This window comes from Protomyctophum bolini (genome assembly GCF_963924005.1).
Source record: "Protomyctophum bolini genome assembly, chromosome: 8".
NCBI classification, from domain to species: Eukaryota; Metazoa; Chordata; class Actinopteri; order Myctophiformes; family Myctophidae; genus Protomyctophum; species Protomyctophum bolini.
The window spans coordinates 17,055,989-17,078,998 of record NC_137869.1 but is presented as its reverse complement, the minus strand read 5'-3'; the positions used below and the strand labels follow the sequence as shown (position 1 = coordinate 17,078,998).

Here is a 23,010-nt window from a genome sequence, read left to right as displayed (position 1 = left end):
GTTAAATATACTATTAACCTATTATTTTCATTACTGTGATCCATCTATATGATATTTAGCGTCTCTTGTCCAACTACTAGTGTTTCTGTGTCTGTGAGCGTTGTGTGGGACAGACGCAGCTCTCGCCCCCGTGTTCGTCACCACTTCACAGGCTATTCAATTAGCGGGAGAAGATGGGAGACGCAGCCATAATGGAGCTGATGAGATGCACAAGGACAGGTGACACTAATCAACGCGGCGCCCCATTGTCTCTGTGTGGGCATCATTAAGGAAGCAGCGCCATTTCAGCATTTTCTACCCCCCCCCCCCCCCCCCCCCCCCCGGGCTTGGACATAATCATGTGTGCGGCATGCATTCAGTACTTGGTCTTCCTCATCATCTCCTTGCAACATGTAACAGTACATCCATTGATTGAGAGGGGTTGTCAATCAATGAATATAATGATGATAAAAAATAACTATTCTGGAGAAGAAAAATCACCTCGTCAGACAGGCAGGCTGGAGTTCAGTTATGTAATTCAAGCGATATTTACAAGTGCAACCAAATCGCAAACAGCATTGCATCAGTATCAACAATCAGTTCGAATCCCACCTGAATCGTTTTACTGCACCACTTCAAACCATTAGAAATACGTTTGAGGGACATAAAGTGACATGTTCACCTTCATACTACAGTATGAATTGATTCTCTAGTGCGCTGGTTCTCAAACATTTTCATGTCACCCCTAAATTCATATGTATTTGGTCTGGCTTGGGGGAAAATAGCAGATCTACAAGCTTGCGTTGCATTGCTACTTGTAGCTTGTACATCGGCCATTTTCAAATAGCCGGGGAAAAAAAAAGTTTTTTAAACTGTTCCTCCTTTTGCGGGAAGACCCCCCAGAAACCTCCTCAAGCACCTCTGGGGGATGTCCAGACCCCACTTTGAGAACTCAGTTCTCTAGTGTAGGTATCATCAATCCGCTGGTCCCAGTTAAGTCCAGTATTCTGTATATTGTCAAACCACTGGTCCCAGGCTGGTATTCTGTATGCCCGCTCGTTCTTTCACAGTGTCAAGAGGAAGCTCAGACGTTGTCAACTCTTGTCCGCATCCTGTTTCCTGTCGTCCACCTCAATGAGTGGGGCTGCTGACAAAGCGTGGCCTGTTGTTGCTGATGCGGCCACGTGCCGATCCCATGGGCCTGAGTCCAGCCTGCCGTCCTCAGAGCACCTGGCCTGGACCGTGAAGGAGCTCTGTCGAGCCTGCTTGTAGCGACTGCTGATGTAGTGTGACAGACACCTGATGAAATATCACAAAATCACACACATTAGTTAAGCACCACAGAGCCCGTTGTAAAGACAATCTTCAAATCTTCCGTTACCGGCCATGCCAGACAATAATTTATTTGGTAGTATTGCACAATCTCATCTCTGCATCTTTCTTCAATAAACAAGCTCTTATAGTGAATCCGGAAAACAATTCTGACATCCAGGGGTGCTGCTAGACCATTCCTGGTGTCTTGACAAGACATGATAATGGCCCACCCTGATACCTCCAACCAAGTCCAGTGATCCACATCTCAGTCTTTCAGGACTTGTTGGCCCAAAAGTTCATCATCTCTGCGGGGAAGCCCTATGATAAATAACTCCAATCAAGTTTAAAAAACATCTGCCAACCCATTAAAAAAAACAAACATGACATGACCTATAGAGATTTGACCTCTTTTGGCCCAAAAGTTTATCACTACGTAAGGGCACGTCAGGGACTACTCGTCATCATTCCCACCAAGCCATCATTCAGACCAAGTTTCATGAAAATCGGTCCAATCTTTCTCAAGTTATGTTTGCTAACAGACAACTTACAAACGGGATGAGGCGAAAACATAAACCCTGTTCAACTCTGTTGGCTGAGGCAAATACATTTTGCAGTTGAAATACAATTGAATGCATGTTTTAACATGAAAATTGACAAACAACTGTGCACAGTGGTGCATTTGTGGTATTTACTGTTTATGTACTGTATATCATTTCCACATAGTCATGTGTCTGCCATTATGATACGATTCACAAGATAAACATTTTACCACAAACACATCTAAAAAAAAAATCACCACAGCACTTGAAGTTGCTAAAGGAGAGGTTCCAGAAAATACAAAACATGTGTGTTCATCCTATCTTGTTTACTTGCGTATACTACGACTGTCTGTTGGTTAGAAGTTCGGAGCTGATCGGTATGTTAGTACCGATATATGGCTGAATATCTACTACAGCTCTCCTACTGTCTGCTCATATCACCCTCCACAATCAAAACGCACTTAATATCAATGCTTGCTGCTTCATGCTGCCTGGCAACCTGTGAGAGGTTCTGGGGACTCAAGAGCGATGGTTATTTTCTCACTGCAAAGCATGCACTGCGACACAACTGACGCAACCTTCTTGAATGGTGCAGCCACTCCATTACGGAGCTATGTGTGTCCCTGGGTCCATGGCTGGCTGGCTGGGTCCGTACGAGCACGGACAGTAGACTGAGTAGAGGGACCCCCTGGGGACCCCCACACGGTATCTCTGTCATTTCTTAACCGTTTCGGGCGTGTGGCGACTCGTAGGAACCGCCCCGTCCCCCTGGGCGCGTTCCTGGGAGGCTGGACATGGAGTTGCACCACTCAGTTCACACTGGTGTGATTCTTTTTTTATATAAAACTGAGTTTAACAGTTAATTTTGTACTTGAAATGTCACCACTGTTAAGTATGGTTTTGTACCACGTGTAATTGCTTTTGATGCAAACAAAAGCCACTCTCCCCGTAGGCAACAGTATGCATAACCTCAGTCCAGATAATAGGCTGTTCAGGCAAATCAACGTTTAAGATCAGGATTGAAGCATTTTCGTTGGTCACTACATCTATCATTTGCTCTTATCACACACGATCGCAGCAATTTTCCCTCCCTTAATATAGGTTTGATGGGACAAAGAAAAGCTCAATTCTGGGAGAATTGGAAAACACATTTCTTGTGCTTCATGGTAACTAAACTGTCAACAGATAAGAGAGACCATAGTATCAACTCCTGGGTAATTCATCTCACCATCCTTCCCTTGTATTTTCTTTTGTAGCAGCTTGGAAATATGGTTTGAGGCCTTTGCTCAAATGTCACAGCCAATGTTTCCTCCAAACACTCACGCACGCAATGGACGGTTTAACCACTTGAACCCTATAGAAACCCATTTTCTACGGCAAAATTTGTGCGAAAATAGAAGATCTACAAGCTCACAACATGTCACATTGCGACTCGTTCAGTGACCTTGTGAGTCCTTTTGGTGAAGATATTTAGTGTAGAGTGACTGAGGGGACCTAGAGCTCTTTGGAATCAAGTATAAACCAGAGTTTAAAAATGGTTTTAAATAAGCACGGGCACGGCGGAATGATGATGCACGCGTTTCAAAGCCACACCTGAGCTCTCCCCGGACCAAATCCCCTTTTAAGTAATTTGTGTAGAATGATTGAGGTACATTTCCCCATAAAAAGGGACATTATATACACTTGTGTACACTTATACATCTGCTAACGGGTAATGGGCGATGAGCGAGCCGTACGTGTCCTCTGGCAGCTGTACAGTACAAAGTACGGTGGACAGTAGCGTGAGGTGAAGGAGCAGAGGGGGCCACTTTGTATCATGTCAGTGCCAGCAGTTCGACCAGACCGCCGCGGTGTCCCTTGTCACCAATCACATCCTTTTAAACCACCCAGGGAGCTCGACACACCCCCCTCCCCCCATCCGGTTCCATCTCTCCCCACCCCCTACCCCACACGCACTCCCTTATCTGTCAATGCTGCTTAAATAATGTAATTAATGACTTAATTAACATTTCCATAATCTATTTTAATAAATCTAACACGGCATAATGAGACTTTCTAACCTCCGGGCGATGGCATATAAAAATTCACAGCGCAGAGCAGCGTGGTCAGGCCACTGTCTCGGTGCTGTGTGACAGTGGAGGAAGCGAGGGGGGCACATGTTGTGTGACAGCGTTCTGAAAGGGAGATGAAGCCTAACAAACGCCATGTGACGGTGCAAATGTGTCCAACAACAGAACCTGCAGCGGTACGCGGCGACGGGCCGTGCCATCGCAGAGACAAAAGGCATTTTGTAGGGTATCTGATCGAAGGACCACGCACTCCGGCATTATACGATAGCCTCGTCTGTGCACATCATCGCCTTAACATCTTGTAGTTTGATTTATTCTTTGTTGACCGTCCTGTCTCACACCAGAAAAAGCAGGTCTACAAGAGCGCGAGGCACAACTAAGTATATAAACTAGGTGTACGATTGCCTTTAAGTGGCCTGGACCGTGGCTCAGTGGTCCAGGCACCTTGGCTGGTAATCCAGTCTGGCAGTGTGCCGCAAGTTCGACTCCCGATTCTGACGGCCTTCATTGCATGTCTCCCCCCAACTCTCTCCCCATTTCCTGTCAGCCTACTGTGATTCTATCCCTCTACAAAAAAAATGTATAATGTCGAAAGCCACAAAAGATACCTTTAAAGAAGAAGCTCCTCAGAGGGAGAGCAACGCATGCACACACGCACGCACGCATGCACACACGCACAATGTTCAGTGTGGCGGTGATCGGCTGCTGTTCAGATCTTTCCATAAACATTAAGGATGAAGGATCCTGCATGTGCTGCAAAATATCTGTAATAACATGAAAATAATAGCAACAATTGTGTTGTTTACTTGTGTCAACATGTCACATGTGGTTTATGATTATTAAAGGGTACATTCAAAGTGGTGTAAGTTATATATTTTGTTAAAATAAGTGTAAAAAATTATCTATATTAAAAAAACACTTGGTAATAATAATTATAATAATAGTACTATAACGTGGCCTCTGCAATGCTTTATCACAGGAGACTGACGGTGATGACGAGGAAAAGGAGGTGACACACTGCTTACAGCAGTGGACATCTGCCTTGACCAATCACCACAAAGCATGGCAACATGCTTTAGCTCTCCTGACATTGGACTGATGTTTCAGCTCATTGAGAGTTGAGAGTTGGCGATGCATGCCAAATGAGCCAACACTTGAACTTGGACGAGTTTTACATTTGCTTATTTATTTATTTAAATCATTATCTGGACTGGAGGTGCGTTCACAAAGATTGCCAATGGCATCCATTGTGGAAGCTAGTGAGCGACGAGGGGTCGGTCGCTGGGAGGGCTTCCACCCCCGGGGCCGATACTGACTGAGATGTACCCTGACAGAGGGCAGCAGGAGGCTGGCACATCCTACGCAGCCTCCTCCTTCCCCATCATAATAACATCAGCTCACCACCTATGACAACAACAGAAACAGCGCAGCGGTGTGTTCTTTGATGAAAGGCCTATACAGAATCCCTACACTGAAGAGTATCTCCACTTTTCAGCCGCTGTGGCGCTTCGGTGATCTCTAACAATTACTATATTTGTATATTCCTACATTTCAAGACTCAAGAGTGATTCTGTTTGTTGCCCCTCTTTACCACTTTCAGTCAAACTTCATGTGAATACCTGAAAAGCACTGCCAAGAATCTCTGTCTCTGAAGCAGCTGAATGTGTTGTAAACAAACTAATTTCCTGTCATAAAATTACAGCTCATTACTAGCATGGATAGGGGTTTCAACAGGATAATGAAGCAGAAGCACATTACCAGTGCAACCATAATTACCAGTTTTCTGGACACATTCCCCCACAAAACTGGTTAATGGGAAAAGTTACAAGCCTTGTTGAGTTGATTACAAACAGCTTCTCCTTGTAACTAAAAACAAACAGGGACAAAAGAAGCTCCACATTCTATGAAAGTCATGGTCCCACGTCCCTACTCTGGTGGCAAAAATAAATAAATAGAAGATCTACAAGCTCACACACTCGGTGTGCTTGTAGATCTGCTATTTTTGGTAAAGAGATTTGACAGAGAGGAAAAGGTACAGTACAAGACCCCGGTCGACGAAGTATATAATAATTCAAGTAGTTAATTCTCTTGCTGGAACCAATAACTGCATGTTGGCTTATTGGAGGCTTTATTTTCTATTGCGCCAAACAATGAATTTTGAAAATTAATTTATTTTAAATGCCCTCAGAGGTTGTTTTAATATGAGTTGATTTGGTCAATAAAGTGTAATCTATTACAATTGGCTGATTACCTGCTTAAAGTCATAACAGCTGCTTACCTAAGAATACAGTGCAGATATCATGGGAGAATTGTCAGTTCAGTGTTGGATTGTTCAGTAATTATCATCCCCTGCAACCGTTATCAATGATGAGCCAAGTGATGTGAGAGTGGGCGACGACATAATGCCCCAATCAAAACACCTTGTTTCCATTCAAGCACACTTGTGAGTCATCCAATAATAAGTAGCAGACAAATACTTTTCCTCAAAAGTATTTGTGATCTGATTTGGTGTGTATTGAGGCAGATTACAGTACATTTTTGTAATGGGATTACTGTAATGTCTTGGCGTGCCATATGTTACTCCCCAAACCCAGAAGTGGGGATGTTTATGCCAGGAATCTAATGCATTATTTACAAGTTAGATGTTAATAAAAACAGACTGTTCATTTACTAATGGTTTACAGTACCGTAGGCAGTATTCCAATTAGCAATATCAAAATGGCGAAATGAGTGAGGGAGCACACACATGGGAGGAAGGGGGTAGGAGAGAGAGAGAGAGAGAGAGAGAGAGAGAGAGATAGAGAGAGAGAGAGAGAGAGCGAGCATATAGGCTTTCAGAGTTGATTATTCGGATGACTTGGGCAGTAATATATCTAGTTTGAAGACATAGTAAATATTCTTACTTCAGAGTGGCACACATATTTTATAAATTAAACACAGACATGAAAAACTTGACCTGAATAAAATCTGAAGACAAACTGATTGTATTTTCAAGAGGCATTGGTAGCATCTTAAAGGACTGGTAGTCTGGCGTGTTAAACTCCTTGAATACGATTTACAGTATACTTGACATTACTGCAGACCATTTTCCAAAACATGTCTGTGGTACTTGTTTGAGAAAAGCATTCTACATGCAGAGGCATCTGCTGAGATAGGCCAACACAATATGGTTGTTTTGTCAACATTATGTAACTAGTATTTATGTTTTAATGCAATTTTTAAAGGGCAGATTGATTTGAAAAGTCTAGCCGAATATAGTCCTTGTACATAAGATGAATTTGCCAATGAAATTCAAACATCCATCACTTATTAACTAATGAAATTATTGTTTAGCCAACATTTACTCAATTATTAGGATTAAGTATTGCGTAATAGTAATACTCACATGACCACAAGGATCGCTGTGAGAACACCAAAGCCACCAGCTGCCACTGTGAACTCGGGGGGTGAGGGGTCGAAGGTCGTCATCAGGTAGTACACCACGTAAGCCACCAATCCCAGAAGGATGAAGGCAGTGATGAGCATCAGCCATATGTGCCATGTCACTGACCGCCACGGAGGGCTCCTTTGGAGGTGGTACTGCGTCAAAGGAAGCAAAGAAGCAAACAGGTCATCCTGACTTTTATTTGACCGCTTCATCCATACTTTGCTGACCGGAGTTGACCACCACAGATCTATACCAGGCGCCTCCCACCTTTTTTCTCTCTACGCCAAATCTCTTTGCCGAAAATAGCCCAGCTACAATGGCAATTTTCTGTGAATGTTGGCCCCCAGAATAGGGGGCGATCATTCCTTCGTCCTTAGTTGCTGTGGCTAAGGACGGAGTGCTGGTGATACTTTAGCACAGTGGTTCTCAAAGTGGGGTATAGGCCAGGGACACCCAAGGGTACTTGGGGCCCGGTCTTTGGCGTACTTGGGTACTCAGCAAAATGAGTTAATATAGCATAAAAATGTAACCATTGCTATTACTGCACCTACTGTAAATATACTGTACATCGGCTATTTGAAAATAGCGGATTAGGGTTAGGGTTAGGTCTTGTAGATCTGCTATTTTCAAAACATATTGAAAATAAATGTGAAAAGGTTTTTTGAAACATTTAAACAACACAAATCTTGTATGGCAGTGGTTTTCAACCCTTTTCATATCAAGGCCCATTATGTATTCTGCTATTGAGCGACCGACCACCTGATGAGATTTAGCATCTTTGAATTTTGTTGTTGGATAAGATTTTGTCCACAATTCTACACTGTATTGATGTTGGTACCATGGGAGAGATAACAGGCAAATGTTGATCAAAATAACAATTCTTCTACATTCTCTAATTGTGTTGATGTCTTGGAAATTAAGTAATGCAGATGTTTAACAATAATTTAACTCTTGAGAGCGTAAAATGAAACCAAACTATCAAGTTAGTTGGTTACCAACTCCATCATTTAGCTGGGGACCACCTGGAACCCCCTCAAGGACCACTGGTGGTCCCCGGACCACTGGTTGAGAACCAATGTTGTATGGGGGTCCCTGGCATCAAATATTTTCTGATGGGGCCCTGCAGCATAATACATATCAATGTGGTGGTCCTTCACATGAAAAACGTTTGAGAAGCACTTCTTTAGTATGTGTAGTGTACCATTAACCTGCGCATTAAACGGGCAACGAGCTAAAACAGGCAAAAAGCAGGGCAAGAGAAAAACAGAGAGTCCAAATAATTGCGGCACCGGCCCTTAATGCAAAGTAAAGAATAGCCCTATTGTTAGAATAAACAGTTCAGAGTAACGCCGTCTCGCACCTGTCCTCTGCTGTTTTACCTCAGGCATGGAACTTTGCTGTTTACAACATTTCACAGGCCACCTATAGGGCTTCCATGCAGAAATACACTCGCTCGTAATATGTGTCTGCATAGATATGTGCAAACACACCAACAAACATACAAGTACGTGTGCGTTCACCCATATGCATATGTAACCTATGCAGACAAACACTATCTAAAATCCTTGCCAAATGTTGTCTTGTTCTGGTCACGGACTAACCACTTTTGCAGCGTTTGATTAGTGTCTGGAATTCATCTGCAAATGTGCTCTGCCTTGTTCTCCTCCATGGCTGCTATTCATTAATTAGACTCGTTGTGTGACTGAGCTCTCCACAATGTTTAAGGTTACATCAGGCCCCAGTAAGTGGCTGCCTGATAACAGAATGCATCCATCTTCATTACTCAGCCCTTTCTGTCTGGGCTTGCTCCTCCACAAGCAAGCCATGTCAGTGGGATCTGAGGGCCTGATACAATTCATTGCATTCACATCTTGAACTTTTTGTACCCCTTTGATTTTAGCCACTATGATTAATTCACCGGGATACAGTGGTGTCCACTTGTAGACAATTAGCTTTTGTGGTATTTGACCGTTCAGTCGGAACAAAACAAATGAAAAGAAAAACCACATTGGCTCATTTTGGGCTTGAGGTAATTATAAAAAATGCCAAAATATCAGAAACCTTTTTGCGAACTATGGAATCGTGCATTTCCCGTCAGTGTGTTGGTCGGGCACCATCAGTGTGTTTTTTAAAGTGCATGGGACTTTAAAACTTTCAACTCATAACTTTTGGTAACTGTTTTATTGTACTATAATCCACTGAATAAATTATTCATTTAAATTGATTGATTGAAGAGTACGGGTTCATACGGTTCATATTGCAGAGCGTTTAGTTGAGCGTTAACTCGCATGTGTTTGTCTTTAAAAAGTCTAATGGAGAGAGAATAAAAGTGTCTACTGTATGAGCTGATTTCATCCTTTTCTCACCACCGACGGCCAAGATGATCAGACAAATGTCTCTGCAAACAAAGACACATTTCCAATCTCGGACTCGGAGGAGATGTGAATAGACTCAACTTCCAAGGTTACAGCATTTGAGAGCTAAATGTGTCGCTATACAGTGGTTGCTTTTCTTTTGTCATTTTGGAATGGAAAGGGATAACACAGGAAGAATCTGAAGTGCTGGGAAGTCATTACATTGGTTCCAGGGAGAACTGAAAGCAACTGCACACATTATTGTGTAGACAAACCCTGAAAAGGTTCGTTTAATTGAAGCTGTTAGTGCTACGTTCATTGATGTAACCCTCAGGCTTTAGACATATCAAGGCCTTGCCCTTTGAATGCGGGTTAAAAGCAACACACAAAACAACTATACTTTGACGGTGACGGCCCCCCCCTCGCCACAACACCCAGACAAATAGATTGCCTACTAAGAAGCTGAGTACAGTATCTATAAGGAGAAAACACATTAAATGTTAGAATGTAAGCCGTGCAGAGTGTCTGGAAGATGGACGAGGACCAGAGGTGTCCAGAGGAAATAGAGACACAATGGCTCATTTATTCTAAAAAAGGAGTCCTTGATTTAAGAGGGAAATATGCAAATTTATCTCAGACTGGCTGCAGTGCACTCTCCTGCCATCTGATGACGGACACCTTGTTTGTTCAACAACTGTGTCAAATCTTAATCACTTAAGCTCAGTGGTCAACGATAATTAAGTACATTTACCTGAGTACTGTACCTTTTGAGTATATGTACTTTACTTAGTTGTATTTTTGGATGACTACATTTCAAAGACCATTGTACTTTTGGACTCCACTACTATTCAGGAAGGGGGAAGTATTAACCACTTAAGCCCTATTTCAAATATATTGAGAATAACCGATCTGCAAACTCACAACACTTCACATCGTTATGCGATGTGAGTTTGTACTGTAGATCTGTATTTTAAGTATTGTATGTATTTTTTTAAAGGTAGTGCTCCATTACTTTAATTCAAGCACAAATTTGACTGAGCAACTTTCACTTGTAGTTGGGTAATCTTTCACCAGGGGTATCTAAACTTTGACTCATGAAGCACTGGGTTTGAGTAGCCTACTTGTCCACCACTGTTTAAGCCCTTTATACTTTGTTGTACGGCAAATAACTTAAATAGCCAATCTACAGTCCCACAATGTGTCACACTATGACCCGTTGTTAGCTTGTAGATCCATACCTAGGAACGCCATGTTGAAATTGGTAAAACAAACTAAACAAATGGAAACCCTCACACTTTGGAACACAGCTACCACGTCAGCGCTCCCAGATAAAGCTTAATAACACAACATACAATATATTAAGCACTGGTTAAAAATCACAGACAGCAGCGTGTTAATTACATGCTTATGTTTTATGACTGTGACCTTTAAACAGCACACCGATCAATCAGTGCAGAGCGAAGAAGCCTATTGGGGATATTTAGAGGCACAGATTCCGAAAGTAGGACACTATTTATCCAAACACAATCATTATTAATCAGTGGACAGTTAACCCAAATACATTTTCCACATATTTTCCACATTACAGCCACCCTCCCACCTCCCCCCTCCACCTACCACGACCACAACCACAACCACATACACTCTTCCAGAGAGAGACCATTCATTAACTGTTCACGCGTTATCATATGCGTAAGTGAAGACGTCCGGACATTCTGAACAGCCATTTGAGAGAACTCAGTGACTGAAAATTAAGTGATCGTATTCTGCCTTCTGGCCAAGGGATAAGCCATAAATATTTAACATAAGTAAGTCAACCACTCACACACTTGTGGTTCTACATGTTGCAAAAGACTACCATGCTGACTCTGTACATTTAGAAAGTCTATCTTGTATGAATAAATAAATCCTGGAGCATCGCTGCAGGAAAAGGCTCTAGATTAGAGTAGATGCAATTGTCGCCCATGCATTTTGTATTGTAACATTATTATTATTACTATTTTAAAATGAAAATTGCAAAGAATTGGCAGTGATTTCCTTGAGATGTCTGTCGGTGGCATGTTCTCGGACCGCTGTCAGATATCTTCTTTTAAGGCATGACACAAGTTTTGTGTCGACTCACACAGAGAGCAAACCGCATGCCACTGCTCCTGAGACAAGCAGCTGCAGTGTTCACACAACTTGTTTGCTAACAACAGGGGCGAAGTTCCACTTAGCCAGGGCCAAACTAGAAATGTCTATTAACTTATAGAGATTAAAAGCCTGATGCCTCCCTCCACTCCCGGCCCAGCCCTCTGAAAGCCCCTCTCCCCCAGCCCGTATCACACTTCCAAAGGAGAAAGGTGATTGATGAGAGCCATCAGGCTGCGTTGGAATCTCCTCTCTCATTAGAGGCTGCTTCCACATCCAGGATGTTTCAACACACACTATAGGGAGGAGAAGGGGGTTGGAGGGTATGGGGTGGGCGTCCATACTGAGACTTTCAAAGGAGATAAGTACTTGAGCTAAAATATTTACCGTGTGCATTAATCTAAGGGAAATTAATTTGCCTCCATTATGCTCTCCTTGGAAGAAGACACAACAAGTTTGTTTGACGGAGGTGTGTGCGGCTCCCACTCCCTAATCTTCACGCTCAGTGGGATCCCTCGCAGTAAAATCCCTGCTGGGACTGCTCTCCTTCTCCTCTCCTTTCTTCTCATGGGAGTGTTTGAAAATTAATGTTCCTGAGGGACCCGTATTTGGACAGCGCTGGCTTGTTCTACCATCGACCTGCAGTGGTGGAAAGAGTACTCACATTTTCTACTTAAGTAAAAGTACCAATACTGCAATGTAGAAATACTCTGTTACAAGTAAATGTCTGGAATTCAAAATGTACTAAAAGTACAAAAGTAATTGGCTTCAAAATGTACTTAAAGTACCAAAAGAAAAAGTACTAATTATGCAGAATGCCCCATTTCAAGTTTTCTTTTGAAAATAGCAGATCTACAAGCTCACAATGAGTCGCATCGCGACACATTGTGAGCTTGTAGCTTGTAGATCTGTAGAAAAATGTACAGTACTTATTTGATACGTGCTAGTTTTCACCACCTGTCCAGCTTACTTAAGTATAACCTTCCACCACTGCCATCCACCCACTGAGCCCTATCGCATGGTTTATACTTGTTTGCACGCCGTGTCGCGGACGGGAAATAGCGGACCTACAAGCTCAGAATTGTTATGAAACAAACACTTTGCAGATAGAAAGAGGATAATTCAAGCTTTTTGCACAGCTGCAATGTTAGTGAGTTTGACGTTATTTAATACAATCAGATTTCTGTTTGGATGAATGGGCTGTCAATGGGAAGTTGCACCTACTGTAGTTAGCACTTTGCTGGCAAGATGGCCACGGTCTGAATATCGGCAATTGGCACGTTAGCAACGGCTACTAAGAGAGTAGACATTGGCAAACTTCTTACGCATGGGTTTCTCCATATAAATAATCGATCATTTCAGTAGCAAGAGCTCCAAAATGTCTTCTAAATCTAGTCAACCAGGCCTGGAAATCAAACACAGTCGGCTCAGATGGCTCGGACATGTCCTTCGAATGGATCAGAACAGCATTCCTAAAGTAGCCCTAAGATGGACCCCACATGGAAAGAGGAAACAAGGGAGGCCAAAAACAACCTGGCGGAGAACTGTGACCTCAGAACTGAAGATGGCAAATCTAACATTAGGCGAGGCACAACATGCTGCACAGGATAGGACCAGATGGATTTTAGACCCATGTATTTTAATTGGCCCACATAATGATTTAAAAGCTGCCTTCTATCACATGCCAACTAACTGCGTTTGCACCATGCACGTTTTACAACAGAGCCTGCGTGTGCGTTTGTGTGTGAGTGAGAGAAAGAGAGAGGTAGCTAGCTGATACAGATATTGCGCACGCAATCGAGCAATCGCTTTTGGGGTGGCATTTAGCGAAGGGCTAATTATACATTTGTAGCACATTGCTACAGCATGTGCCAGTTGCACCACAGCCACGAGCACCTACTGTACTGTACGTTTAGGGTGTCCAACAAGACCAACAACAATAGATTATGTTTTATAAATCACTAAGGTTTACTTTCCATTCACTCTGGAGTCTCCTCAGGTTGAAACTTTATAAAATATTCTGTTGTTCTCGTTTTTGAGAAAGATATATACTGCCTCAATGAACCTTTTCAGCAAGAATAATTCCATCACTGACGTCATCACTCGTGTAGTACATATATTTTACATGCATGAGGCCCTTCAGCAGTCCCCACAGGAACCTGCCACCGACATGAGCCCCCTAACATGTCAAATAGATCAAGTGTTTGCAGGAACTGTCTCCTACAACAGTGTCCGCATACAGTATGTATTTTACAAATATCCTGAATCAAGGTGAATCTGCGTAGTGAGGCAGAGCATCACATTGACCTTTTGAAGTTAAGTTAATAAGTGAATTAGACAGTCCACATCAAATAAAGGGACAATGTAAAATAGAAACACGCAGAGACACAAGTGAAAAGTTCCTTTCAGTGGTTAGTTGTGTGCGCGCGCGCGTGTGTGCGTGTGTGTGTGTGTGTGTGAGAGAGAGAAAGAAAGAATGTAAGAGCGTTTGTGTTTGGGGAGGCGATGGAGGCAGGGAGTTTGTCTGTGAAGGGTGGGGTTTTGGTCATCTGCCACGGGATAAGATATCCTGACAAGGCAATCAGAGAGAAACAAATTCTGCGGCCATACGGCTTCAACACTCTCGTCCCTCACCCTGATGAGCTTTTGAAAAATGGGGCACGGTTGAAATTGGTTTTGTATGAGAGGCTTCAGATCTGTCTCTTATCAGGGTTATTGCCACCTGTCTTCATTGGCTGCAGAGGTCCGTTAATTAATCTGCCTCTCCTTTTTAGTGGCCGGACAAGGGGGGTGGAGGGGTCTCCAGGGTAAGCATGGCTCTGCCTCCAGTACAAAGAACTAAAGCCGGCACTGTAAAGGTCAGCTGCACTATTCCCAGCAAAAATATGCTCACTGCGGGCACACCAAATGTCACAAATCACCCAAAACCGATATGATGTCCAGCCACGGGCCCTAATCATAAAGCACCATTAGAATGCCTCATCTGGTCCCCTCCTTTCAAATTAATGACAAATAGCACTCCGCAATTGACTGAACCTCTTTAATCGGATAACTTCAATTCAATTCAGATAATGAAAAGTCCTGCAGACCTTTGTCTCGGGGACAGCGATATCTCTCGCGATCAATCACAGCGGCAAACGGAGCACTTCAGAGCTTCTCTCTGGTCTGATCATTAATATAACTACAACGGAGAAACTACTTAAAGTATTGGATTCGGATCAATACGGCTGCGCGAATCTCGATTCGAAAGGGGAAAAGTACGTAAGGGCGGCGTTTGTGTATTCTTCATGCATGCAGTGGCGTTCCCCCGATGCATCACGTCGGGGGATATCAGTGAAGTAATGTGGAAGTGGGAGCTCGAGTATAGGCTGAGCATGAAACATAGAATTGATTAATTGGACACAGATAGATTAATTTGCCACCGGACATTCCCTGCCAAGCTTGTCAGAGTAATAGTGTTATTACACAAACTGTCAGTAGTGATGTTGTGGTTCTAAGTACACAGTCAAATCCTCAGGGTTAATTTAACTCTGAGCGTGTGCAAATGTAACCAAATGGCGGCCTTACGGGTCCGTTTGGTTACATTTGCACACACTCAGAGTTACAAATGAATAAATTAAAGCTGCAATCCAGGTCTTATTTTACTGAATAAAATTATGTTTTAACCAATCCGAATGGTAGAGTATGTTGTTACAATATAACTAGCACAAGTTTTTGATGGTCTCCATAATGGTGGATTCTTGATCATACTCGTAAAGGGCAATATCTCCTGAGTTCAAAGCCTGGGTAGGGGATGAAGCTCACGGATCGCAGCTTTAACAGGGGATTTTACTGTGTACAGACACATTGTGGGTCTTTTCTAGGGGCCTTTTCTATAGTAGCTACTTTTCTAGAAAGCACTTGTGTCTTTGGAATTCTTTCTTTTCTTTTTCGCTTGCTGCATGAGGCCCTTCAGCAGTCCCCACAGGAACCTGCCACCGACATGAGCCCCCTAACATGTCAAATAGATCAAGTGTTTGCAGGAACTGTCTCCTACAACAGTGTCCGCACCTGTGCATTCCACTGAGCGTTGAGATCCTAGAATTTCTCAAGGTGAAGTTTGAACTTGGCCTGGCGTACACAGTTCGGGCAGACCCAGACTTGCCTGATGGAAAAGCAAGCTTGTATTGTACACACAGGCTCCTGTCACTCCGCTGTTCTTTTGGAATGCTGATGAACGACAATGTCCCATCAGTGTAATATTCAGGTGGTGAGCTTTGTGTTTTGTTTTGGTTTGAGCCCTTTGCCAAGTTACAACCTGCAAACCATTCAGCGGAATAAAGTATATATATAGTAGTAAGAGTAGTTAGGATTTCCCTGCATGTATAACGTTGTTCATTTCTGCAGTCTAAACAAAGGAAATCATCTCGCTCATAAAGAGCAAAACCAATACGCTCATTCCAAATTTCCCCACAGAATGGGGGCCACGGCACCTTTAATCAACAACACCTTCATATGTGTTTGATTAAAGCAAAAATGAGTTGTTTCTCCAAGGACATCTTTTCACGTGAATAATACTTTTTCATTTAGCAGACGCTCTAATCCAGAACAGTGCTGTTGCCGCCCACAGGTATAATCAACCAGAAAATGAATAATCATTCTGCCGGACCACAATAAATCATTACGCTTTGGACAATTAATAATGTAGGAGAGGCCCAGGATCTATAATTACAATAGTTATGATGCATATCATCAGGTTTTAAATTCTCACATTGCGATCTCACGTTTCAGATACCAGTGCCCACAGACATACAATAATGTAGCCTACACTGCAAAATCCAGAGTGTTCATTTAACTCACAGTAAACCAATTGAACCCTAATTTGGGCATGTCACAGCAGGTGAACATTCAGCAATACAGGGCAAACATTCGACAAGCTCACAACGTATTAATGCGTTGTGATCTCGTAGAGCGACTATTTTTGCAGAAGATATTTGATGTAGAGGGGAAAAGGAGCGGACCTAGTATAGACCGCTGGAGGACTCCAGTCAACAAAGTAGGGTTTTAAGTGGTTCAATTGATACTCACAATTTTTTCAACATTCTCCTCTTGTTTACACACATTTTCAGTTATTTAGTTTTCACATGCCTGTTGGAAAAAGCACTCTGTCATTGTCGTACAATAATACATGATGTGAGGTTTCAAATAGCAATATAGAAACACACCACTAACAGACAAGCATTCATAAGTAGGAGATTTATCACACATCCACTTTCACACTGAAAACAAACGCTTAAAACAAAGAAGTTGTGACATTTTCCAGATCCATTTCACCTCTTAAATCCACCAAAATGACAGCATAACCCTAGTATAATGTGCAAGCCAGGGCCAAATTGATACAGAAACGGAAGGGAAAGGAGGAACACCAAACCTTTGTCTGTTCCGTGAAAAATAGTATCTACGCTTTGCCTCCCCCTGAGAGGAAGACAAAGAAAAACACGTATTGCTAAGTCAATTTGACTTGTCTCTTTTCATTGTATTGCTGTGTCGTCTCTTATGATGCCTGTGAATTACAGACAATCATATTGCTATAGAAACGTATCGGAAAGAAGGAAGAACATACTGTGAAGAGGTTAAAATCAGTCTTTTGTCTGTTCAGTGGAAAATATAAGTCAAAGACAAAAAAACATTTATTGCTATTATAGTAGGGCACTTTGACTTTCTCTTACGGTGTATGGTTATGTTTAGCAGATTTGCGAGAGGAGACGTGCGCATGAGGCCACAAATTCTGGACCCATGTTCGTTCTGTCTGTCTCTGTCCAACCATCCATCCATCTATCTAGTACAATGTATTGATATACAGTCTGTCTGTCTGTCTGACATCCATCCGTCCGTCCATCCGTCTAATCATCTGTCTGTCCATCCATCTATATACCAGTAAGACGCCCTGAGGTCGAGAAGCGACCTCACGTGCAGGTATCCGCCTGGGTGACGGCAGACTGCTAGGCGAGTGCTGGCACTTTGGAATGGGGGGGTCAGATCAACATTATGGAATGAATTCTGTTCTGGGCATATATGGAGCGTGTACAGGGTTTGATGAGGTCAGATCAACATAATGGGATGTCAGAACAGGTCAGCTCCATATATAGAGATCTAAGGGTAGCAGCTGGGGCAGTGTCTTGAGTGTACAGGGTTTGATGAGGTCAGATCAACAATATGGAATGTCAAAACAGGTCAGCTCCATATATAGAGATCTAAGGGTAGCAGTGGGGGCAGTGTCTTGAGTGTACGGGGTTTGATGTGGGTCCAGGTAGGGCCGGGCCTTAAGTTTCGGGCCTGTTGAGAACTCTAGTTCTAGTTTTCGCCGGCTGCCGGGCGCGACCTCATGCTTCCTTCTATGCATGAGGAGTCCAAGCAGCTTCTTTGTGTTTTGGGATGTCTGCAGCAAGCTTGTTTTAGGGCCTTTGTGGGATGGCTCAGGGTAGAGGACAGAGTACAACATCGTGCAATGGGCCTGGTCTACAAGATACACGTCAATGACGTCCACAATCACAACACCAGAGGGAGCTCCACAAATCATGTTCAACCCAGATTTGGCTCAAACAAGGGTGTAAATACATGAAAAGTCCTGCTATGCCACAAAAATGTGGAACACCCTATCAACAGTCATAAAGGAGTGTGAATCCCTACTCTCCTTCAAAACCGCTCGAGCTGTTTATTGTACATATCTTTCTTTTTTTAACTTCTAACCGTTTATACGATGTGCATAATATTGTATATATTTGTCTGTCATTAAATGTTTAGATGAATTGAGTACAAAAGGACCCCAATAGAAAGCCATATGCCTTCTTGGGTTTAAAATCCTCTTAGCAGACCTTGTATCGAACTGCACTTTTGCTTTCTCTGTACTTTGTTTTTCTTTGCAAACTGCTAATAAAGTATTCAATCAATCAATCAATCAATCAATGAACATGTACAAATGTGTACACTTTAAATGATAAATATAAATTGAGCATTGAGAGTATGTACTGTACGTACACATTATAGAAAGGGCTGAGAATTCACTTTGTTGACAAGATGGTCATACAGTGGACAGAAGCAGGGAGGGGGTGGGGGTGTGGGTGCCTGGGCTGACTCACAGTTTGTCGAGTCACAGAGCAATCTGTGGCTATGAGCACATTCACTTAGCAGGCAGGTTGATGATCCCGGAGCCGGTGATTTATTCGCCGCAGACGCGTTGCAAGGCTGTAAGAATTTGTCAAGTTAGAGTCCTAATTAAAACTGTTAATCACAGATTCCTGTTTGTTCAGCACTCGGAGCGAAATGAAAAATGCGATCAAATTATTCACTGCCGCCCTTTTTCAGACAGGTAACGTCTCTGCGCACCCCCCCCCCCCCCACCCCCAAGAGTGTCATGGAGCGCACACCCACCAAAAAGTGTCAAAGTGGTTCATGAAGACAATGAATTGTTCATTTTGTATAGGCCTTTAAATAGAAGTCAACAAAGTTAACTTGTTAAGACAGTGATTCAGTGTGGGACTCATAGAGTGATTGATAGTCTGGTTCCATTTGTACACTCTCTGTACACTTCTTACAGTGTGGATTAAAATGTGCAGAAAAAAAGTATGAAATGGGAGTCCACGCCATGGCCTAATTCAAACTGGGGATCCCTGAAATGAAAAAGGTTGAGAATGTGGGGCGAAATATCAGAAGACGCCTTTATTCATCCACCCATCGCCCTGTTTGCTCTTCACCGAGCTATAAGATCATCCTGATTGTGCGTGAGCGTGATCCAGTCACATGTACGGTACTTTAGAATTAGATCAATACTATCCACCAAGGTTCATCCCTCGGGGGTCAAGGAAACATCCCTTTGTAGCAGAGGGAAAAAGAGAGAAACCGGCCTCCTCAGGGGTCCCGGACAACACAAATGGCTGCAACACCACCTGCTGTGAGGAGCCTATTAAAAACACTGTGGGTGCTAGCGGGTGGTCAATCTAAAGACCACTCCAAGCCTTGCCGGTCTTTGCAAACAGAATTCTGCACTCTGAAAAGTGAAATGCTGTTTTGCAGTACAGTATGACTTGGTCAATCACGCATAGAGCTCAGTCTGCTTTCATAAACCGTATAACTGTGAGATTGTAAAAATGGTACCCTTTGGTGCACAGCCTGCATAACTCACCCCAAAATACAGGTTTCACCAATACAGCGGCTCCATTCCATAAGTAAATGTGGATAACCTTTTCTTCCAATTTCTAGATGTGTTTAAACCTCATGAACAGTTGTCTCATAATTACTTGCGCAAGCAGAGCGTGCAAGTCCTGCGATCGGCTAGGTATGTATATGTCGCTGACTGTACTCCACCGGCCAATAAGGGACCACTGTTCTTGATGATGTCAGTAAAGTACATTTCAAGGTTGGTATAAGGTCAATAGGGGGTGTGTATGTATGTATGTATGTATGTATGTGTATGTGTATGTATGTGTATGTATGTGTATGTATGTATGTGTAGGTATAATACGTACGTACTGTACACACTACACACGCACCCACGCACACACGCACCCACGCACACACGCACGCATGCATGTATAATATATATAGTATGTCGGTATGTCTTCCAACCAAAACGGGACCACCATTCTTGGTGACGTAACTAATATAAGGTACGTTTCATGGTTGGTATAAGGTCAATAACGGGTCTAAAGGATTTCGAATAGCAGAGAGCTCTAGGACTCAGAGAAGCAGTTGTACCTAGACAGAGAGCTCTATAGACAAATTCACAGAGGCTTGCCTGGGTGCGGCCATTACTGAGGTGTGGCCATTAAGCGCAGCAGCACTGATTAGCTACACCTATGAGCACCTGCTCCATGGATTACCCCTCAGTAATGGCCGTGCCCAGGGCACCCCTCTGTGAATTCCTCTATAGGGACTCAGAGATGCAGTCGTACCCGACAGCAGCAGAGAGCTTTAGGACTCGCTTTAGGAGTCGTACCAGCAGTGGTGAGCTCACTTCATGGCGCGCTCTGCTTGCACACAAGTAGGCCATACATGGCCTACTTGTGTGCAAGGCGCAAGTTGGAGAGTGCATTTCTAGTTGTCAGTTTTATTCAGAGCTGAGTCAGTCTGTTCAAGAGCAGTGAAAAGCCTAAAGTCCTGTGAAGTCAAAACAAAGCAGCTAAAAGCCGTAGTCTCCACTCTCACAGGTTATTCTTCATTATCTGTTTATAAATTGTTCGGCATCTGCACCTAAACTGCACTGCGAAGGAATTCCCTCTCAATAAGGCAACGTCACCTCATCACCACCACCGCATGTTTATTCCCACAGTCTAAAGCCTGATTTAAGATTACAGGAGGCCTAGTTGAACAGTGGTGTCCGCACTGAAGATAGCTGATCTACAAGCTCACATCCACGCCACTGACCAGCACAAAAGGCGAGCTCGTCAGTGGTGGACATACTTAAAGGACCATAAGGAAGAATTCACTTGAGTATGTGTATTTTTTAATATGACTTTCACTCCACTACATTTCAAAGACATTTTTTTTTGTAGGCCTACTAGAGTCAACTACATTTCTAGGAAAGGAAAATGAAATAGCGGCTCTGCAATGTTAAAGCTCGCTTGTAGATCAGCTATTATGTGACGTGTTGTGAGCTTGTAGATCAGCTATTTTCAACATGGGACACCGTCATAGACGGAGTATATAGATGAGGCTGAACACAACTTCAACCAACTTCAAGAGAGAGAAGTAATCTCGACCAGGCCCCGTGTGAATTACACAATAGGTTACTGGACACCTTGTATTGAACAAAGTCTTTTAAGATCTTCATAAAGAACAGGGCAACTCCGCTGTTCTGCCATTTCCCTTTCATGTAGCACATCCATAGATCGAGCACTGATTCCACAGATTGTACTTTGACTATAGAATCACATAGTTTGTAATGAACAAGAGAGAGAAAGAAAAAACTTCCCTATTATCTGTAACTGGAAAGAAAAAAAGACTAATAAAGGGGAAAAGTGCTTTAATGTCTGAGTAGGTGTAAACAGGTCGAGGCATGATTCATTATCTGCCTAATTGCCAAAAAAAAAGAAAAAGATTAGCCTTGGCTTTCATCTGCAATCACGGCTAATGAGAAAATGTTCTTACCCTCCAAACCAATTCATTTTTGTACCCCCTCATGCCAGAGCCGTGACTGTGTTCTCCACACAGGAGTGTTTTTTCTCTCTTTAGTTTTGGATCATCTCTCCCTGAATGTCATCCAAGCTGTAGGTGGGCATTTAAAAACAATTTCAACATGGCACAGATTAGAAGCGAAACTATGTATTATAACAGGGGACAGTCACATGTGGCTTCTGACGACCGAGAAACCATAGCCTCCTCAGATCCCACAAATACATTATGGACATTCCACTCACTGCAGCCATGTTTTGGCAACACCAGTTTTGTTGCTTTATTTGTGTTCTTGCAATGTAGTGTAATGTTATTCTTCATATTTCTGCTGTGTATTATTCCTCTGCTGCCAAAATATTGGCATCTCATTGTGTCTCATCTTAATAAAAAAAAAACATCTGAACAAATAATTTGGGACAGGCACGCTATTATTTTACCATTAAAGCGGCGTTGGACAGGTGATATATTTTTGTAAAGAAAACAAAAACTATTTTTTAAAGATCTATATTCCACTAGTAATCACTGCTATAGAAAGTTTGTTCAGTAAAGAGAGTGTTCCCACTCTCTCTCCATTAAACAGAACATACACTTTCAGTCGGGATGCCAATTTTATCCAATCAGGAGTGTTTCAGTTCCTTCCTTTTCCTTCAGATTTTATCAACATTTCACGCTAATCGGTACACATGTGATCACGATGGGTCTGTTTGATTTGTTATATTCCAACCTGATTGGCTTCCAAAGTTTTCCGTTTTGTACAAAATGCCGCAAATCATGATTGCGGTGAAACTGTGCACACACTAGGTTGAGGAAGAAAAATAACGCTCCTATCCTGGTTGAGACCTGAGCCCAGAGGGGCACTTTTTCTAGTCTTTTCTATCTTTTCTTTATCATCATCTATGAGTGGATACACTCTATGGTTACTACTGTAATAGTTATCTTACACATACTTTAACAAAGAAATGCACTAAATGCACTAAATGCACATCGTAGCTCTCAAGATGTTTTATATTTGTATCAAATTGCTTCCACATACAGTACATGATGGTCAG

The 23,010-nt window shown here is 42.7% G+C and overlaps 1 protein-coding gene across 1 annotated transcript in view; it reads right to left on the bottom strand.

The window, feature by feature from the left end:
• Positions 1 to 220: 220 nt before the first annotated feature.
• LOC308319406 (uncharacterized protein) overlaps positions 221 to 23,010 on the bottom strand; it is an 80,276-nt gene continuing 57,486 nt past the window's right edge. Inside the window, exons 4-5 of the mRNA XM_080769468.1 lie at positions 7,287 to 7,480; positions 221 to 1,278 (exon numbers count right to left, since the gene is read on the bottom strand). Coding sequence (XP_080625594.1) covers positions 1,074 to 1,278; positions 7,287 to 7,480 — 399 coding nt within the window. The 3' untranslated portion in view covers positions 221 to 1,073. The remainder of the gene's footprint in view (positions 1,279 to 7,286; positions 7,481 to 23,010) is intronic.